General features: G+C 27.9%; 1 protein-coding gene across 1 annotated transcript; it reads left to right on the top strand.

Moving 5' to 3' along the window:
- Positions 1-4,690: 4,690 nt before the first annotated feature.
- LOC132930395 (gamma-tubulin complex component 3 homolog) lies at positions 4,691-11,017 on the top strand. The gene is made up of 15 exons (XM_060996246.1): positions 4,691-4,706; positions 4,791-4,963; positions 5,044-5,133; positions 5,189-5,378; positions 6,683-6,918; positions 6,986-7,183; positions 7,235-7,362; positions 7,436-7,593; positions 7,654-7,849; positions 7,911-8,103; positions 8,175-8,307; positions 8,628-8,839; positions 9,851-10,039; positions 10,677-10,779; positions 10,881-11,017. Exons 1-15 carry the CDS (start codon positions 4,691-4,693, stop codon positions 10,922-10,924), a joined length of 2,259 nt encoding a protein of 752 aa, XP_060852229.1. The 3' UTR covers positions 10,925-11,017.
- The last annotated feature ends 9,323 nt before the right edge of the window (positions 11,018-20,340 follow it).

Raw genomic sequence — 20,340 nt, 5'->3', positions numbered from 1 at the left:
GAAAAATTTGTTCAACATCATATGATTTATAATCGTTTTGTAATTAAATGTCGTACCTATAACTCTTATAAGACGAGGTATATGCAATGCATTTTAAAAACTCTAGGGTTAGGTCTCATATTATGTTATTTTAATTGCTATATTATAACAATGCAATAATTTTTTCTTCGTGTCGTTTTCGATACTCCTTAATATTTTTAGAAATTCTGCATCGTATAAATTGTTTATTAATAAAAATGTATGTTCTCGTTGACGTTCTATTTCATATTTTTTGTAGTAAAGTTTTACATTTATTTATATGTATTATCTGGATGTTTCTATATCGACTAAGTATAATATTATATTACAAAATATAAAATGTATTAATTTGGAAATCACCTATTTAAAAGACTATGCAAAGATTCAGGTGTGTTATAGTGATGATGTGTGCCAATATACAGATTCAACTCATTGTTTATAATAATTCTAGTGGATATAACGGCGATCTTATTATATACTTGCGGTTTCCGTGCACGAAGTACCGCTGATTTTATAGATAATTTAACGTCAATCATATACAGTTGAAATTGCAGAGGCATTCTTATTGCACGGGAGCTTCCGGAACAGTGATTTCATGCACATATTACATGTATATAATGTGTATACATTATAATATTATGTATTCCACTGTGTACCTACATGACTATACATGATAATATTCACCGATAGTAGGACAAACAAGACTGTCAAGACTGGTCCTCGACGGATTTATTTCGATCTCGGATTCGATTCACCGTAGAGTACCCACCTATCTGATTTCGGAATTTGGAGTGCTATAACATTTTTCGTTAAAATTTAACTGCCATTCATTATTACGATGCGTTGTACGACGTGTATACACTATTGTGCTATATATATATATATATATATATACTCATTACACACATTATAATAAACGCGATATACACAACGAGATTCACGTTAGACCGTATATACTGTATCCTATATATGCCCCTTTATCGGCTATGTCTACTATATTTTATATGGTTATTTTAGCGCCCGCAATGTGATAAACATAATATACATGCAGGTGTATTACCATGCAGGTATATACTATACATATTATAATAACATTAAATAATGTAGTATGCGTGATCAATTTAACACATAAGACATTCAGTATTTTAAAAAACGCCAACGGTTTTTTTAATTTTAAATTTCTATAAAAAACAAATTTCGGACTAGTATTTTATTAATTTTAACTTATAAGTGTTTGAAATTTAGTTGAGCGGAGTAGTGTACCAAAATTATACCGGGTACCCCTTGCATTTCCGCTCAGCTCATATATTAAACTTTAAATACTTATCGTAAGCGGCTAGTACAAAATCTGATTTTTATACACTGAAGTACCTAATCATAAAAATATTGTGTTTGTGAACGGGAAATAGAAAATGCATGTCGTCATAAAAAGAAAGACAAATTACAACGATAAAAAATTGATATTTCTTTTTAGAAAAATGTTGTATTTAACGACTACTTTAAATGGTGTTAGACAATTATTTTCAAAATCGTCAATAGTTTTTCAAATTATGGGAGTGTCTTACGTTAACCGGATCACCCGGTATACGCATAATATATTATAATAATACGATGTGTCTAAGTATTATTATTAGCTATACATTTACGTCGCTATCGTCGTGTTTTATTATTCCGCTTCGTCGGCGTCCAGGTGGTTTATGGACGGACTTTGCGCGCCGTCCGAACGAATTACACTCGGCCCGCGAGCCATTCCTGTTTCGGATCCGCTCCGCGTGCAAAATACCGCGAGGGTCTATAGATAGGTTAGGTTACGAGACATCATTATACATATTATAGCCTCATACAATAATAATAATAATAGTAATAATAATATTTAACGTGTGTGTTATGCGCGTGTACAGCGTTTGGCTCGCGCACACGACATTTGAAAACGTGTAGGAAATATAAGGTGTCTTATATATATATATATATATATATATAAGTAAAGCGGTGTTGTACACGTACAATATGTATATGTATATCGTATCCGTCACGCGCGCGGTTTGTGTGGAATTTGCTCTAACTGTATTTGCTCTGTAACTATATATAATAATATAGCCACAGCAGTGTCTCCGTCCGCCGGCCAAACGATAATACTATTAGATCATATTTTTTTTATAATATTATCGCGGGACGACAAAATAAAAAAAAATTAAAAACGGGCGTCCGCCCGTGTTATGATTTCTATCGATCTAACGCGGCCGCTCGCACGAATAAAACTCGTTCAGTCGTAACAGTCGGTCGCTGGGAGGCCCTCGAATCGTGCCGCAGTTTATATAACTCATATAGCCGGTAGATTTCATTACCGACACTATTATTATGGTTTTTTTAAAAAATTTTTATTGTTTTAAGCGATATCATCGTTTGCCGGGTGGTGAGCATTTTCTATATGGTGCGCAGTGCGGACGACTGCGGCTCCTATTATATCACCCCGCGATTTACGCACAACTAATCGTACAATATTATAACTTATAAGTATATATAGGTGGGGTTCTGATATAAATGCCCTTAAAAATACAGGAAAATGTCCTTTATAAAAAAATGTATTTATGACCTAAAAACTCTTAAAAATTTCCTCAAAATATCAAAAAATGCATTATTTTTTTTGTGATTTTAATTCATGACATAGATTATTCTTAAGAGGACGCTATACCCGCATGTGTTGTCTCTGTCTTATACATGTGTAACATAGTTAAAAACTGTTTTTCGCGGGACAACTTAACTCCCTCGATAATTTAATCAAAACAACCAAAATTATAAATCGCATTGGGAAGAACTTTACCTGTGTCGTAGCGTTTTAATTTTTTTTGATAACACGAATCCAATTAAAGTTATCGGTTTGAGAACTTTAAGTTTTTTTCATTTAATTATTAAAAATTATTGGTTACCACTATCAAAAAAATCAAAACTCTACAACACAAGTAAAGTTCTTTTCAATGCGATTTAAAATTTTGGTATTTTTGATATAAATATTGGGGGAGTAAAGTTGTCCCGCGCAAAATAGTGTTTTAACTATGTTACGCGTGTACAAGACAGAGACAACACATGTGGGTATAGCGTCCTCTTAATCATATGTATATAATATTAATTTACTTTATCATAATACTAGGAGCTGGTGAAACTCGATTCCGGTATGTAGAAACCGCTTAGCCGCCTTCGAGGTGGTTGAGTGAAAATTGTTTCACCGGAAAATCAGTAAGGAATGGTGATCGGGTGTATAGAAATTGGTCACTAAAAATTTTATTAAGTCGATTGTCGTATTTGTGAGTAAACAGTTTTTTTGTATAACTTATCAGTTATCATTCGGTGTAATACCAAATCCCGTCACATGCCCGGTTTCTTTATTGAATGAATAAAAAAAAAATTAAACATGAAAAATGGTAATTGGGGATCTAGCTATCAGCACTCAATCGATGCAAATCGATACCTGTACTCCTGATGTCGAAAGTCAGAAGTTGTTTCGTAGGAGAAAAAGTTAAAGTCGAATTACGTGTTAAAACTTAAATTAAATTGTCAGATATCATCGGGGAAAAACTATTTAAACGACATTAAACCTTTAAATCTCCCATTAGGTAGGCAATCAGACTATGCCGGATCGCGGATGATGTACGCGTAGTAAGTGAAATCAAAATTTGTATAAACTCGAACTTCGAATAGTATAAAGTTCCTATACAAATACCTATTAGTTTACATATCGTACATATTATAATATTTGATAGTTGAATTAATATGCATTTACAGTGCCGAATCTCGAGAACTTAAATCGTTTATGAGCCACAACGAATTTTGCGTCCAGCATTGTCTCTCATATGGTTCGTATAATTCGTGTGTAATGAAACTTGAATAATATTCTGATTAATTGTCTTTTTAATGCATAATATGTCAAAAATTACCGATTTATGTGTATTATTCCTAATATGAATACCTAATATATTATATACTATTTGAATGTACCCAATTTATTCAAAGAATTAAATAATAATGCTCATACATGATATGTATAATTTCAATACATATTTTAAATATTAATACATATATTGTGTTTCATTAGGTTGATAAAATAAAATAGAATTAATATCTCGTACATCGATCGGTGAGAAAATAAAAAGAACGAAGAAAAACGTCCGGAGGATCGTCGTCGGCGGTCATACTCGATACCGTGATCGCGACCGCTACGAACGTAAATGGCGAAAAAACCGTAAAGTACGGCTTTCAAAAGACGCACATTACGCGAATACAAAAAGAACGGGTTGAAAAAACTCTCCAAGGTCTTAAAATCCCGTGAAAAGTGGAAAATATTCGAAAAATCACGTCAGTAGAAATAATAATTATCAATATAATCGACCGCACATAGACCATAGAGTAATTAATAATTATTACTCATCTATGACATAGACCTTTTTTCTATGCGACAGCTGCGATTCTGGTTATCGTGAACGTAACTATTATTATAAGAAGAAGGAGAAGATTACACAGATATTATAAGTAGAAATGTATTTAATATAATATAATTTCTATGTTATTTAATAAACTACAATAAAACAGTCACTTGATAAAACTAATGTTAATTAATTAAGACATATTTTATTGTAAATAGTTGCAAAACAACATTGACTAATTTGTAATGATTAAAATGAACAATTCAAACGGTAAGTGGGTGTCTAGTTAATATTGTATCATTTATTAATTTGTAAATTACGTATATGTTAATGTATTCCGTTTAATTTTTTCAGAATATTTTGGAAATACTATTACAAATGAATTATATAAGATTATTTACGCAAAACTATTAAAAAGCCATCAGGGACAAACAAATGAAATAGATATAGATAACATTACGAAACAATTAGAATCGCCTCAAAAAGAACAATTTGTATCATTGTTTATTGAATTAAAAACCAAAAATGTATTTAAATTTTACATGATTTTTTATTTTTTTATTCAACTATATACCATTAAATATTGCTATTGTTATTATTTTTTTAGGATCCTTTAGACACGAATTATGTACTTCGACTATGTCATAGATTATTAGAACAAAACAAATCAAATGCGTCATTCTTATGTACTGATCAAGTAAATTGACTCGTTAAATACTCATTAACAGTTATTAATTTTCTATATTTTACAGATAATAAGTCAGAATAAACTTAATCCTCAACATTTTGGACAACAAACACAATTTAAAGTTGACAGTCGAGAACGAAATGAAACCAAATTGCCATACGATTTGTTTGGGGATACATTGCTAGCAGATAGAATGAATTTTTCAACAGGTAAATCATTAAATATAATTGTATTTAGACGCAAAAAAAAATATAATGCAGTGTGTACCTACTATTAAATATTTTAGCTGATAAACTTGGATTAAAACAGGGATTTTCAGGAAGTGAAAGGGAGTACTTACTTAAATAATAATATTTATTTTTACTAAATCAACAAACAGAACACAAATATTCGTATAATACATATATATAATATTAAAAAGATATTCATCTCCTCTATAAGCATAGCTTGTGTTGGAGAGTTTTAATTGAATTGCATTATATCTAATAAAATTTACATTTAATTCTAATCATACTTTATAAGTAAAATCGTAGTTCTTAAGTACAACTTAAATGCATTTACATTATTCAATTTATTTATATTAATTTAAAATATTCTATATAGCCTAATTGTTATACTTATAGATATAGCATACAGAGGTTTTTATACCAAATTGTTTAAAGAATTCTTTACGATTAAACCAAGATTTTAGTATGTGACATCAGAGTTAGGAGTTAATTTAACTACCCTATTTATACGTTTGAAGATAGGAATACTCATATTTATTTATTTTTTGAAACGTGTACTATATAGTTGTGAGTACCTACCCCCCTTTTTTTATAGATTAAAATATGTAAAGATTTTTTTTTCGATCAATTTTTATACATAAGGATTTTTTTCTTTATTATAATGTAATAATATAATTAGAATTATATAATTACGAAATTAACAAGTTAAAGTAAGTTGAAATTTGTAAATACCTAATCCAATAATACATTTTAACACTTTATTTTTATAATATTTTGTAATTTTACTTATTTATACTTATTGTGAGTTGCAAGATAAGATACAAAATAATTTATAACAATGAAAATTTTAAAAACCAATGCATTAAAATTTTGTTTACAGTAATTTTTTATTTAATAAACATTAATGTTTACTAGCATGTTCTTTGGGTAGCTAAAAATAATAATTTTATTAAGACCGGATTATATCAATTATCAACTATAAAATAAACATGGTAAAAATTTAACTAAAAACAGATTTTTGAAAATTTCAACTTAAACTAACTGTTAATTTTTAAAATAGAAAAGAATTTAAAAAAAAATAAGTTACCGGAATCTGTAATAACATTTCCTTTTTCTTAGAAAAAAAAGTATGTATACCTTAGTTATTTATTGCTTATTGCATATTTTTAACCACCAATGAATTGAAAATTTGTATTTTGGAATTCAATTTTAATCCAAGGTGAACTAGCTAAAATATTTAATAGTACCTAATTAGCGTATTACACTGTATATTTTAATTATTTAAGACATAATTACTTAGACACTATTTTATTTAGCAATAAAATTTCGACATTTAAATCTATATGGCCAAGACATTAAATGGCTTGAATCGGACAAAGAAACCGCGTGCATAACAATTCCAAATTTAGAATTTGTGTTAACACAAGTCAATGAACTTGGACGTCTGCATAAAATTATCAAAGACTACATAAACGACGACAGCGAACACAACGGTAGTGTAGCCAAAGCTTTAAGATTTAGTTTACAAGAGAAAATTAATTCATATTACGTATATGTAAATAATTGGGTAAGTAGTATTTTTGTTGTGAATATTCAACTGAAATCCAGTCTTATAAATGGTTATTATTTTGCAGTTACATACCAACCTTGAGGTATTAGAACATTCTAAGGACTACTTACACATGTTCATCCCTTTAGACCATGATGTAATGATAAGGTACAAATGTCTAGCAAAAGTTGTAAAGAATGCTAAAGGCAAGAGTGGCTGCAATTTAATATCGTCAGTGATTCACTCCAGAATTCGTGAAATTGAAAATAAAATGTTTAATGAGGTAATGTTTCCTAAGGATTTTATTTATTGAATGATACATTTCTGTTTTTAGATCACCGAACCCATACGGGCGATGATTCTTCGTTGGATGATAGACGGTGAATTAGAAGATAAACATGGTGAATTTTTTATAGTGGAAAACCCGTCTGAAAGTTATTGGAATAACAGCCACGTATTAAGGTTAGTGAAAAATGTCATAAAAATTATTCAAAAATCTATATTCTATGTGTATAGCTTTTATTAATTGTTATAGTTCCACGAACACATTAGATTTTCTCAACGAATATCAGATAACCGAAATTTATCAAACTGGAAAAAACATGAGATTACTGTTAAAAATGTTTAGTCCAAAAATAAAAACAAAAATTAATAAACTTAGAGAAAATATCAAAATCCTAGCTTCTAGTGAAGGTAATTTGCGATTTGATGTAAATAATTAAAACGTTAAATTAAATTTACATGTGTTTTTAGACGGATTCAATATTATGTCGTCTGACAAATGTAGTAAAACATCAAAAATAATATTCGACTCGTGTGATCAATCGTCTGCTTTATTAATGGAAGTGTTAATTGGTGATTATGATTTGTATCAACACTTCGAAGGATTTCGAAATTACATGTTACTTGGTCGTGGAGATTTTTACACTTATGTAATACACGAGTTAGAGTAAGATTTTAGTCGAAATTGTTTTAAAACTAAGTAATATTAAATATATTTTTTATTTTAGACCATATTTTGGAAATAACGAATTACATAATTATCAATTGAAAGATATTATAAAAAATGCTTATGTTTTAACATCTACTGGAAATGATAGTAAGAAGCTATTTAATAACCTGAAATATAGAATCGATATAACCAAAAAGATGAACTGGGACTGTATCAAATTTGAGTACAAGATTGATGAACCTTTAAATCAAGTAAATCTCATCACAGCTGCAATAGTAATTATAAAAACAACACTAAGCTAATTAGTGTGTTAACATTGCAGATATTCGGTCCTTACCTTAACTACTATACGAAAGTTTTTCAATTCATATGGCGACTAAAAAATGTAGATTGGATAACACATAAAATATGGCAGGAACTTGTCAATTTTGTAAAAAAATCATACAAAAGGATTGGTGAGTTAATACTTAATTTAAAATTTTTAAATATAAATAATACACATATACATTTAAAATTATTCTTTAATTCTTATTTCCTAGTAACGTTTATATTAATACTTTAACAATTATAAATTACTACATAAATATACTTTTAATTAAATACAAACGAATATAACTGCTTCATCACTATATACCCATAATATATATGATATATATATGAGTATATATTGGGATTATATATAAATGTATATTTCCGGAGCTCGCACTTTTACGTGAAAAATTTTCGTATTCGTTTAGTTTTAGTTTTAAATACTTACATGAATTTTGACAAATAGAACTGAAATTGGTCTTGAGAAACATAAACGCATTTCTATCAAACATGTTAAGCTGCGTAAACGAAATTCAAAGCTTCATGTTTGAAATGATTAACGACGAATGGGAACAGTTCAAAAATGAAACCTATCGAGCTACTTGTGTCAAAATGGTTATGGATGCTCATATGTCGTTCTTAGAATCAATTACGAAATGTTTAGACGACGGATCCGTGGTAAGTAATATCACAGTAGTTTAAAAAAAATTCTTTCGAATACCTTAAATTTTATCAAGAACATAATATTTTTCCTTATACGAGCATTACGATAAATACATTTTTCAATTTTTGTATTATAAGTTATAGCTTTATTATTACCTATTTAAGAAATTTAAATTAATACTTATTATGTATAGACAATTTATACAAATTATAAATGTGTATGTTAGTAAATATATATTAATTATTATTATTGTTATTATTGTAGATTAGTTACAGATATACAACAAAAGATATATATTATATATTATTATATATATAAGATATATATTCATAGTTGTTTCTGCCTTTATTTTTAATTTTTGAAACAAATTTTTTTTTAAACTTAAACATTATAACCTGTAATTAAAAACAAAAATGTAATATCGGCATGTTTGTTATATCGTTACAGTTACAAGGTGATTATTTTTTAATAAACCTGCTGGTAATATCCAAAACATATTAAAAAGTATCCTAAAAGTACCTATTCTATACTTTTCATTATTGATTTGTAGTGCTTTTTTTATGAATATTAAAATATCAGTTGGGAATTCTCCAAATCTACCGTGTTTAGTGACTTTTTTTTTTAAATTTGCTAAATTTTTACTGTAGGTAGCTCTCATGCTATATATGACTAATCCAATATAAGTTCTATGTACAAAATTATATAACAATATAATAAATTAAAATATGTATATATATATGTGAATTTATTACACACAATATAACAGTGAACTGTACTTTTTAAAGATGTTTGATACTTTGATGATAATAATGTTCGATTTTTATTTTAATCTGAAATATTTGTGAAGTTAAAACCTGTAAAATACCTACTTTGGCTTTGAAACAAAATATTGATCTATACTGACTTTAAGTTATAACGACTTAACTTAGTCCTTGGAAGTCTTTCAGGCTATTGTGTATGAGCAACAGTCCATGAACTTTGTTGAAATATTAATATGGATAAGTATATAATATTATTGTTTTTAGTCTTTGGGCGCGTATGTTGATTCGTTGAAAATACATGTCAAAAGGTTTTCTAATATTTTCCGTTGTTTCGTTATTGATACGACAGAATCGTTGTCCGAAGACTCGAATACCAGAAAGTACAGCGAAAATCACGAAGAAATTATAAATACATTTATGGACAATTTCAGAGATATAAAAAAAAAATTTGAGGTAACAAAATTAAACAATCGTATAAAATCATATAGAATATTTATAAACAAAAATATAGACATAATTCAATTGGAATAATGTACGATATTTTTATAATTTATCATGAGCTCTATTACGCACCATCTGTAAATGTAAATAAAATATTATGTTTCGGATATATACAAATATACAAATACAATTTTAATTATAGACTAGTTTTTTATTTTAAATTTTTATAAAATGATATACATATCATGGTTTTCTAAAAAAAAAATATTTATAAATAAAAATATAAAATTTATTTTATAATTATTTATGAAGTGACTTAGCGAACTTTTTAGCTTGAAATTGATTAAGCAACGACAAAAGAATGTATATAATATTATCTAAAATCTAAATAATTAGCGTGCAGTAGAAACTAGGACTTTGCCACAGCAATGTATTAGTATCGTAATTAATTCACTTATCGATCATACTTTTATCGCTCATTCCTTATAAGACGTTTTTGTAAAGTATCTAATCTTCCCGAAAACATAAAAATAAAAAAAAACCTTTGTAAAAGAATAAGATTGAAATATTATCGGTGACGTTTTCAAACAAAACTATTTATTTACAAGAAGATTTCCAAAAAGATTTAAAGTTGTTATTTATTTTTCAGATGGAACTCTACGACTTTTTGATAAAACTTAAGGGTAGTGCAATACAAGGGCTAGGAACACTAGCCTTGAGGATTGACTTTAACGGCTATTACTCGTCTAACGGTATAAAAATAAGATATACTATACAATTTATCTGTTGTACGCTTTTTACATGAAAAATATCAAAGAGGTATATAATAATACGATTATTTTTTTATTTTCAGCGAGTTGCATACATTGGGCTAGACCGTGTGTAATTATGGATTGATCGCGAGTAGTACCAACGCCTATGGCTTATACAATATTGTTGTTTAATTTTTTGGGGGGGATAGTTCAATAAATAGCAGTGTCAAATAATCCGATTTGGAATGTAAAGAATCTTAATCCAAAATTTTATTCTGCATATTTCAAAGTTATATTTATTAGAGTATATTTACAAATTATCTAATTTTTTTAGGGATTTTCATAATTATTCTGCAATAAAATTGTTTATAAAAAATTAAAATTGAAATGCCTTTATTATGTCTGTTACCTGTTACTTATAATACAAAATTATAAATATAAGGTAGAAAAGACAATTAAATTATTTTTAAAAATTACGAGCATTGTTTAAATCAACTATTTATAATTTATGAACTATTTAAATTTTATGCTGTGCTTTTTTTTTAAGATGAAAAAGGAATATTAATGCGTCAAAGTATTAAGCACATTATAATATAGAAATCATACAACTTTGTATTTTTAATTTATATTGTCTAAAATAGTAATTTGAAATATTCTCAGAAAAAATGTATTATAGGTAGGTATATTTTTAAATTTATAAATATTATGTCTTTTTTCGTAAATGAAAACTTTCTTCTAATTTTAGATTCTCAGCAAAGCGATGAATGCATTGATTTAACAGAGTGTATTTTGTTTACATTTAATACGAGATTCCTCGTAAGTTATTAATACTAGATAAAAAAAAAAATTAACCTTCAATTCATAGTAATTTTTTTTATTAGCGTTTGAAGTTACCATTAATGATAATAATATTGATATGGCAGCGATATGACTATGCAAAAGAGAAAAATTAATAGTACTTATTTATTATAATTATAAAATAACATGTTTATTGATTTGGTTCATATTTGGTCATTTTTTATCCAGTATATATATTTGTTTTTTAAACCTTTAAGCCTCTAGCCTATAATACACTTATTTTTAGTAACAATAATTGTCATTTATAAGTTTATAGTTTATGAATAAAATAATAAAATCCCGAGAAACCACATGTTGTGCTAAACCGTGGATACAATTTGGTTATTGCAAAGTATATTTTCCTTTTTAGGCACGTACATTTAAATGCATCCCCTATAATATATTATATATACATTTTAAAACTGATTATTAAATGCACAGCTTTAAAGTTTAATAAGCCTAAACAAATTATTACATTTTATAATATCAAGTACAATATAAATATTAAATGAATTAATTCCTCAAAAATATTTTAATTAAAAACAATATTAATTATTTATTTACTTTGAATAGTTAACATCACTGTCTTATTCACTTATCATCATTATCTTAAAATCAGAAAACGGCCGCCAAAATTATCATTGTCAACTATATGCGGATAAATCAAATGACCGTCGGCTGTTTTTTGATTTCCCTTTAATTTATATAATAATATTATACTGGTAATATCGTTGTAATTATTATTATCAAATATTTTCCATTCACGGTATACACCTACTTAAAGTGTAAATACCTACACCTTGGTTATACCAACAGTTAACTAGTAAAACAAGTTATTAATTAGGTACGATATTTATCAAATCAATTCCAAAAACATTTTTTTCATATTATATTTTACTATATAATTTAGAACCTATTAATTAATAAAACTGCTCAATTGCTCTATAATTCAATGTTGGCCTTTGAAAATTTAAAACTAAATTAATACAGCCCTTTTTTGGCGATTTGGACGAACAGCTGCATATTCTATATTCACACCCCTTGGCTATATATACAGTATATGTGCCAAATGATCCAATTTCCTTTTAAAATTAGGTTTTATGGATCACGAGACAGTTCAAAAACCACTTGTTGAAACGTATACAACTTAAATAAAGTGCAGTTATTATATTAACTATTGAGTTTTGTACTTTACGGCCATCATTGTCGCTCGATATCATGATAATTAAATAATAACGGTTGGACCAAGACGTTTAAAATTTAAATTATCGATAATTAATTATGATAGGTTTATTATATTATTATTTTAAGTATTTAAGTAGGTACGTCGTTAAAAATAATTTATGCCCAGTTTGAGTTCGTATAAATTAAAATCATATCGTCTTTGATTTCGTGCAGGATTTAATTTCCAGATTCCCCTGATGGCTAGTTTCCAGTTTAGTTCATTATCGATTCAAATTTTTTTTTTTAATTTATGTATATAATAAACAGAGGTTATTTGTTATTTTAACGTACTTACCTTGTCCTCTTTCCAATAAAATATTTGCAAGTATTTTTTTTTGCGAATTATTGGTAAGTATTCACTCAAATCCTATGAATTCATAACCAGCGTTTTATAATTTGAGTTCTACCCGAACTTTCTATTGGCTGGGCCGGGGCACCACAGCTCCACTCATCGTAGTCAATTAGAGAGAATTTGTCGATTCAACATATTTGAACACATTTTTCCGTGGCATCGTATTATATTTGACGGTTCCAATCAACACTATACCGCCATTACGAAACGGCCGAAACACGACGTAACGACATGAAACAAACAATAACGCATTGGTCTTCTATTTTTACTCATTTGAGTCGTATGGAATCGATGTAAGAAAAAACCACGTCGATCTGTCGTGTAATAACGAGTTAGTGTCGTATACTTTGTATTATTATTATTATTATTACTATTATACAGGAGCTACAGCAGTGTGTAGACTAATGAAAAAGTCGATTTTCGCCTACGAAGTCTATAATATAATACGATATATTATTGCTGTGTGTGGATGACCGAGCGGTTTAACGACGACGACGACTAGGTGACTTTCATAATAATATAACACGCATACTCGTATAATACAAAACGTATAGTAAGTATGTTAGTATGTATTAATATTTCCGAGCGTCTTTCTTTCGCTACTTACTCGAGGTATACGACGATGGCCATTGACGGGCCCGAGCCGGAGTTTGTTTATTATTGTTAACGAATGAAAATTATTAAATGTCACAATGCTATACCAGCACTGGCTAAACTCTACAGGTAACAGGTATAGCCATAATTGATTACTTTACTATACATTATGATAATATTACAATGTCCGAACTGCAGAATATACAACAGGCGTTAACCATTATAATATACGACTATTATACCGATATCATAAACGCGCGTCTATTCATGCAGACTTGGGTAAAAGATATAATATTTTCTCCATAATAGTATAAAATGTATATACGAAGATAACTATTGTAATATTATCCAAGTGTTCAGGTATAGTTTTTAATACACGTCCACTGTAACAGTGCAATGTATATTATTATTATTATTGTCAGAGGCATAAGATGTCTGGAGTTATGACTTTAGTCGTAGGTGTTTTTGTGCAGATATTGGTGTCGTTTTAATCAAAGTCAATTGTGTCGCATCCATTTTACAAACGTACAACACGGCAAGTTGGTGTTTAGAAGGTCCGATTTTGAACAATGATGAGTTATAATATTATATTATAACAGGGTGAATGGGCTTACTATCAGTCTATGGAAGATTATCTATGTTTTCTTATGAATTCTAACGATATTTTAATTTTTAAGAAAGTTATAATAGATATGTAAAACACTAACATTTAAAAAAAGCTCATAAAGTCATAAATCGCTTAAAAATTAAAATACCGTAAGAAACCCACGAAAAACACAGGTATTATTTTTTCTTTTAAAGTTTTAACTTTAATAAAAGATTTATTCAATCTAATATTAAAGTTCACTGAATACAATTGGAATTGCTAAACACAATTTTGCTATGATGATGTATACGTTTGCAAGTTGAGAACAAAACACTTTCGAGTGTGCAAGCAGTGCAGGTGACATGTAAAGGAGCTAGTACTCACTACTCATCTATTCACTTGTATTCTTCCAAAACATTGAAACATACTCAACCGTATACGATTGAATATATCTTATAAATTATAAGTTATAAGTTATACGTAATTGAAATTAATAATTCAAGTTTTAAAATACTTATAGTAATAAATTCTGTGTATCAGCTATCGCCTTTAAATATTAAACGCAAAAGTTAAAATTTTTAATTTTTCATACAGTTCATAGCTAAAAGTTAAACGTAACATATATTATACGTTTTAATCGTTAACGAAGTAAATATTTTTCAAAATTATTAAATACAAGAGACAAAAAAAAATGATTTTATGGAGATGAAAATCATGTACAGAAATAGTGATATAATTGTGTATCATCATATTTGGTGTTTACAGTTTTGCAACGAAGAGCGAGAACGGCTCGTCAAGTATGTGTGTACGTCGTCGACGACCGTATAGAGAGTTTGCCTCGTGATTTTTTTCTGCATTTTACTGCCCCGCAAGTTTATATTTTTTTCTTTACGATGAAAGCCGCGACCGGATGTTATTAAATGCGTGCGTTGTTCAAACATAATATATCTCTAGTATACTTCGCGAAGATCTGACGTACAACGTATTAAATGTAACTAGAATAAAATAAAAAAAATCGTCAGATCTTCGAGATACGCACCCTGTATATAACGACTTGGATATATTAAATTGACCAATGACGGATCGGCGTGTCTCGCGGGCCCTCTCGTCAAAAAAAAAAAAAAGAAGAAAATAATCATAATAAACGCGATTATAAAAACGGCCTCGTCTAATTTTCCACTCTAGTTTACGACCGTTTTGAGAGCACTCTCCTCGCGGGTGTCCACCCACGTGCCAATTATACGCAGCGTCATAATATTATATAGGTACCTATATAGCAAAGCTGCTGCTGGCGTATTAAAACGTGCCTGTGCCGCGTCTAAACTCACACTCGGAGGAACACTGCTCGTTTGATGCGACCTGCAGTTGTATGCTGACATTTCTCGAATGAAATCGCTCTCTTTATAAAATAAATTTGTTACCTATAGCATTAACTATCTCATATTATTGCACCTTTAAGATCAGTAAAAATGTTGCTTCTATCTTCATATTGATGATTTTACCATTATTTTCAAATTATGTTTCATACGATCTGTTAACACATTCTCTGAATGTCTCTTGTCAGTATAACAGCTCTCTTGACGCTGAAAAATTGTTATTGTTTCAGATTATCACTCGGTTCTGTGTATTTTAAGTTTTATACAATTTTACAGGGAAGGATCGAGTGTCTTGAAAAATTTAAAAACAATAAATTTACATGTTCGCGGGAATGGCGTGCTTTATGTTTTGGTTCGATTAATAACGACAAGAAGCTATTATGATGGGTATATAATATTTTATATTATCATTTGATTTTACGATATTTTTATCGCATTTTATTTTTGTCGTTGTCTATAATTGTAATATTCAACTATTCAAAAATTGTTAAGGGACCACTACACCAGCATTTGTTTTCTCTGTCTATCTCCCCACTGTATAATATAGAAACAAAGATACTCCGTATTTCCACGATTACGACTCTCTGCACGTTCAATTTAGGGCAAATGCACCTATTATGTATTTTATAAAGGAGAATATTTCCTGTGCTTTGATCGGATAGATTTTTAACATTTACAATTTTGAATACATTATTAATGGTTAATCGTAATTATTTTAAACTAAAACATGCTTATATTTATAAAAAATGTAAATATAAAAAAAATCTATCGAGTCAATGCACAGTAAATATTCTCCTTTATAAAATATGTAATAGGTGCCTTTGCCCTAAACCGAATCAGAGAGACGTAGTCGTGAAAATACGGAGTATCTTTGTTCCTAATTACAGTGGGAGATAGACAGAGAAAACAAATGCTGGTGTAGCGGCCCCTTAAAATTGTGTTTCTTTACATTAACATTTTATATTATACCTTAAAATAAGTGACAAATATAACACAGATTTGGATAAGAATGTTAGTTTAATACAAATAATATTTATTAAAATGATTATTATAGTTTATTAGTTTATTACCAATATTGGCTGCAATATTTATTATAAACATGATGGGAACTTTATACATTTCATTTAGATAGTAAGTACTAAGTGCATCTTAAAACATCCTATACACATAACATTTAAAAAGTAGTTTTTAAATAAATTAAAGTAAAAATTAAATTATTGTATTTACTTATGTTTGAATTATAAATATATTTCATGTATATATACTTTGGACTTGTAAAGTTATATCTTAAAGATCATAAAATAAACCTACACAATTCTTACCATATAATAAGTATTTATAATCGTTTCGTGCATTTTGTTAATAAAATAAGACTGTGTCAGAATCTTGGTCATGTTTTGATCATCACTAATTATTTGCGTTACACGCTATTTACACATTTTATTCATAGCATTATGTTTGATAGCTACGTGCAATGTTTAATTCAGAATGCCAACAATTTCGCTCATAAGTAATAGTTTATTATACTTTTGAATTATATTAAGTATCTACATACTTAGGTGTCGCGGGTGACCTTGGGCAAAATATAAAACATTTATAAATAATTAAATTATTTACATTTTATAGTGAAGGTAAAGGAAACAAGGTGGACTTACTACCAGATGGTCAAACTGGTATGAAAATCATGATTGAATTATTTATTATACTTGAAATTACGATCTTTTTTTTTGTCATACAAATCGTAAAACGTTAATATTATATAGGTGTATATATTATACACCGTCAATATATCAACTAAGATTTGATTAAATTTTTGGTCTACTTACAAAAGCAATATGTGGATCATAAAACTAATATTATTTTCAGGAATATTTTTAATTTAATGTCAGAATTGATTAATTGATTTTCTTAGCATAAAAATTATATAATCGTAGTATCGTACCTATTACTTACTAGCATTGCATACAGAAATATATATAATTTGTACATATTCAAAAATATGAAAATAATTTACAATATTTTTGTATAAAAGATGTTCTTATAAATGTTTTTAATTATCGATCCTTACTTTGTATTTTTCAATAGAAGTAATACAAAGTAAAAAATATAAATTCTAGCTAGAAAAATAAACTAACTAACTATCCGATTATTACAATGTTAATAAATAATATATATTTTAAGATATTTAGAATTGAGATTTGAATTTGTTGTAAAATTAAAGTAAGACCACCCGATATTTCTATATATATTCAATATTGCAAGCAATTAGGTTAATGTAAAATATATATACTTACAGGTAGATACTATATACTAATATTAAATTTATTATCACTATAAAATTAACACACATTTAGCCTTATAGGATTATTCTAAAAAATTTAGAAACAAAGTCGCGTATAATTTTAAAAGGTACATAATTATATATTTATATATACACATAAAAATATATTTAAATTATATTTTAGTCTTTTTAGAATATATTTTAATACTCTTGAACACTTATTAAGCTTGATCCATAACATCGTTCAGTTTTAATTATAGATTAAAGGATTATTGTTGGTCACGTTTTGAAGTAGAAAAAATAATAATTACTTTGATATTTAGCCTTGATGATGTTTTTTGCTTTTTTATAACAAATTGGATCTACAGTTTGTAATAGTAAGGTGAATAGTGGAAAATTCACAATACCTTTTTACCGGAAATACTTTTGAAAAATTGTTGAAAAACTATATTTTAGTATAGTAAAGTTAATAATTACAATTCAATATCAACATACTGCATGATACATTTTACAGATTTGTGATATTAGATAATTTGAAAATTTTATGAAATGATATTATAGAAATAATATATGAAAATAATAAGGGTCTGTTTTTCACGAATAAAATTGTTTAAATTATAATAAATGAATTATAAACACTTTAAAAAATAATCGTTATTTTATATTTGATTTCGTTTAAAATAGAACTTAAAAAAGGCCAATATATAAAAACAATCGTCATATTTCGTATATTTTAAATATTTGTTAACTACCTCAAGGTAACTGAAGTATAATTTTGTATAAAATATTAATCATTTTACAAAAATTGTAGTAACATCGTAAAAAAAAAACATCACTATTTTAATTTTTATAAATCTATAAAAAACATCGAAAATATTTTGAAAATTAGTTCCTGAACAAAAAATACTAATTTTAGTTAAATAACATAATCGTACTGTTACTATTTAATCGTATTATTACTGTTAATTGTATTTCTTTAAAAATACATTAACAATAATATTTACGTTTTTCGTTAGCTTTTTCTCGAAAAAGTACTTGGAATTTTCTACAAAAACTACAGACTAGATCCAATGTTCTACTAGAAATGGCAGAAACCATAATAAATTCATAACCTTCAAAGTTGAAAGTGGAAGCATATCTTTTGTTTCAAAATGTGATTCACTTAAAATCTAAAATGTCTAGCTTGAAGCAATTAAAATTGTACCTATATATTAAATTTATATCTTCAATGTTCGCTTATATATTATATTAAGTACAATGTCAATCATCCTACGTAAAAGTTTGATGTACATAAATATTGGGTTATAAATTATTATTTTATAATATTTGAAGGAAATTTAAAGTGCTACTACAACGGTGACTTTTGGAAAAATTCGATCGAAATAATCGAATTAAAAAACTCGTTTAATACCCATAAAATATTTAATAATACTTTTACCTATTATGTTATATACAGGACTACAGGAGTGTATACGAGTACGATATTATATTACGCGGGCAATCTGCAGTATAATTATTTCGTTGTCTCAATGTGTACACAAATTAATCGAGTTCGGCTTTGTGATAATTTAGTTTTATTTATATTTTTTTGTTATTATTAATATACGTTGGTTTCAAGTACGAATTTCGTATTAATATTTATAAGCGCGCAAACAAAAGCACAGAATATAACAAATACCTATACATTTTTTTTTTATAACGAATGAACCCATCAACCTACGGGTTTGTAATATATCAATTGAATGGATCGTCTTGTCGTAAATGGGACGAAAAACCATTGTCTACGAAGAGGATTTGGATTTTTTTTTTTTAACACGTCGATAAATAAACAATTAACCGTTTAATAGTTTGCGAGGCCAAGGTTATTATTGTGCTCCGCGGATTATATTTATCTATATAATGGTTGAAAGCGAAGCGCCTCTTGCTATATACGATCTCGTATATTATTATAATACGCGGGTACAATCGGTTCTTGAAAACCGACGAGAACTTATTCGGAGATCTCTCGATTTCAATTCCGCTCCGTCAAATCCGACGACGGTCCTGCCTATTTATAAGTATACACAATATATAGGTATTTTACGAAACGGAATGCGCGTAATCGGCGATCAAGCACCCAGGTATTATCATATACGCATTATTATGCTGTGTCGTTATTATATTATCGTTTCGTAGACGCGCGATGAGGATGAATGACACGATGACTTCAAATCGTAATAATAACAATATAAGAAAAGCGCGCGCGTGGCATATTATAATACACTCGAGTGCGCACGAGGCTCCATCTCTGTCTCTCGGAAGAAGAGGAGGA

The sequence above is a fragment of the Rhopalosiphum padi genome, chromosome 4, assembly GCF_020882245.1.
Source record: "Rhopalosiphum padi isolate XX-2018 chromosome 4, ASM2088224v1, whole genome shotgun sequence".
In the NCBI taxonomy this organism is placed as follows: Eukaryota; Metazoa; Arthropoda; class Insecta; order Hemiptera; family Aphididae; genus Rhopalosiphum; species Rhopalosiphum padi.
Note: the sequence above shows the minus strand (reverse complement) of the source record. Positions and strands in the feature narration are given on the sequence as shown.

What these genes read in the sequence shown, in the direction of transcription:
- LOC132930395 (XM_060996246.1), top strand. An exon ending in TTGAATTAAAAACCAAAAAT is followed by an intron (nt 4,964 to 5,043) that starts GTATTTAAATTT and finishes TTATTTTTTTAG; the next exon opens with GATCCTTTAGACACGAATTA. An exon ending in AATAACAGCCACGTATTAAG is followed by an intron (nt 7,363 to 7,435) that starts GTTAGTGAAAAA and finishes TAATTGTTATAG; the next exon opens with TTCCACGAACACATTAGATT.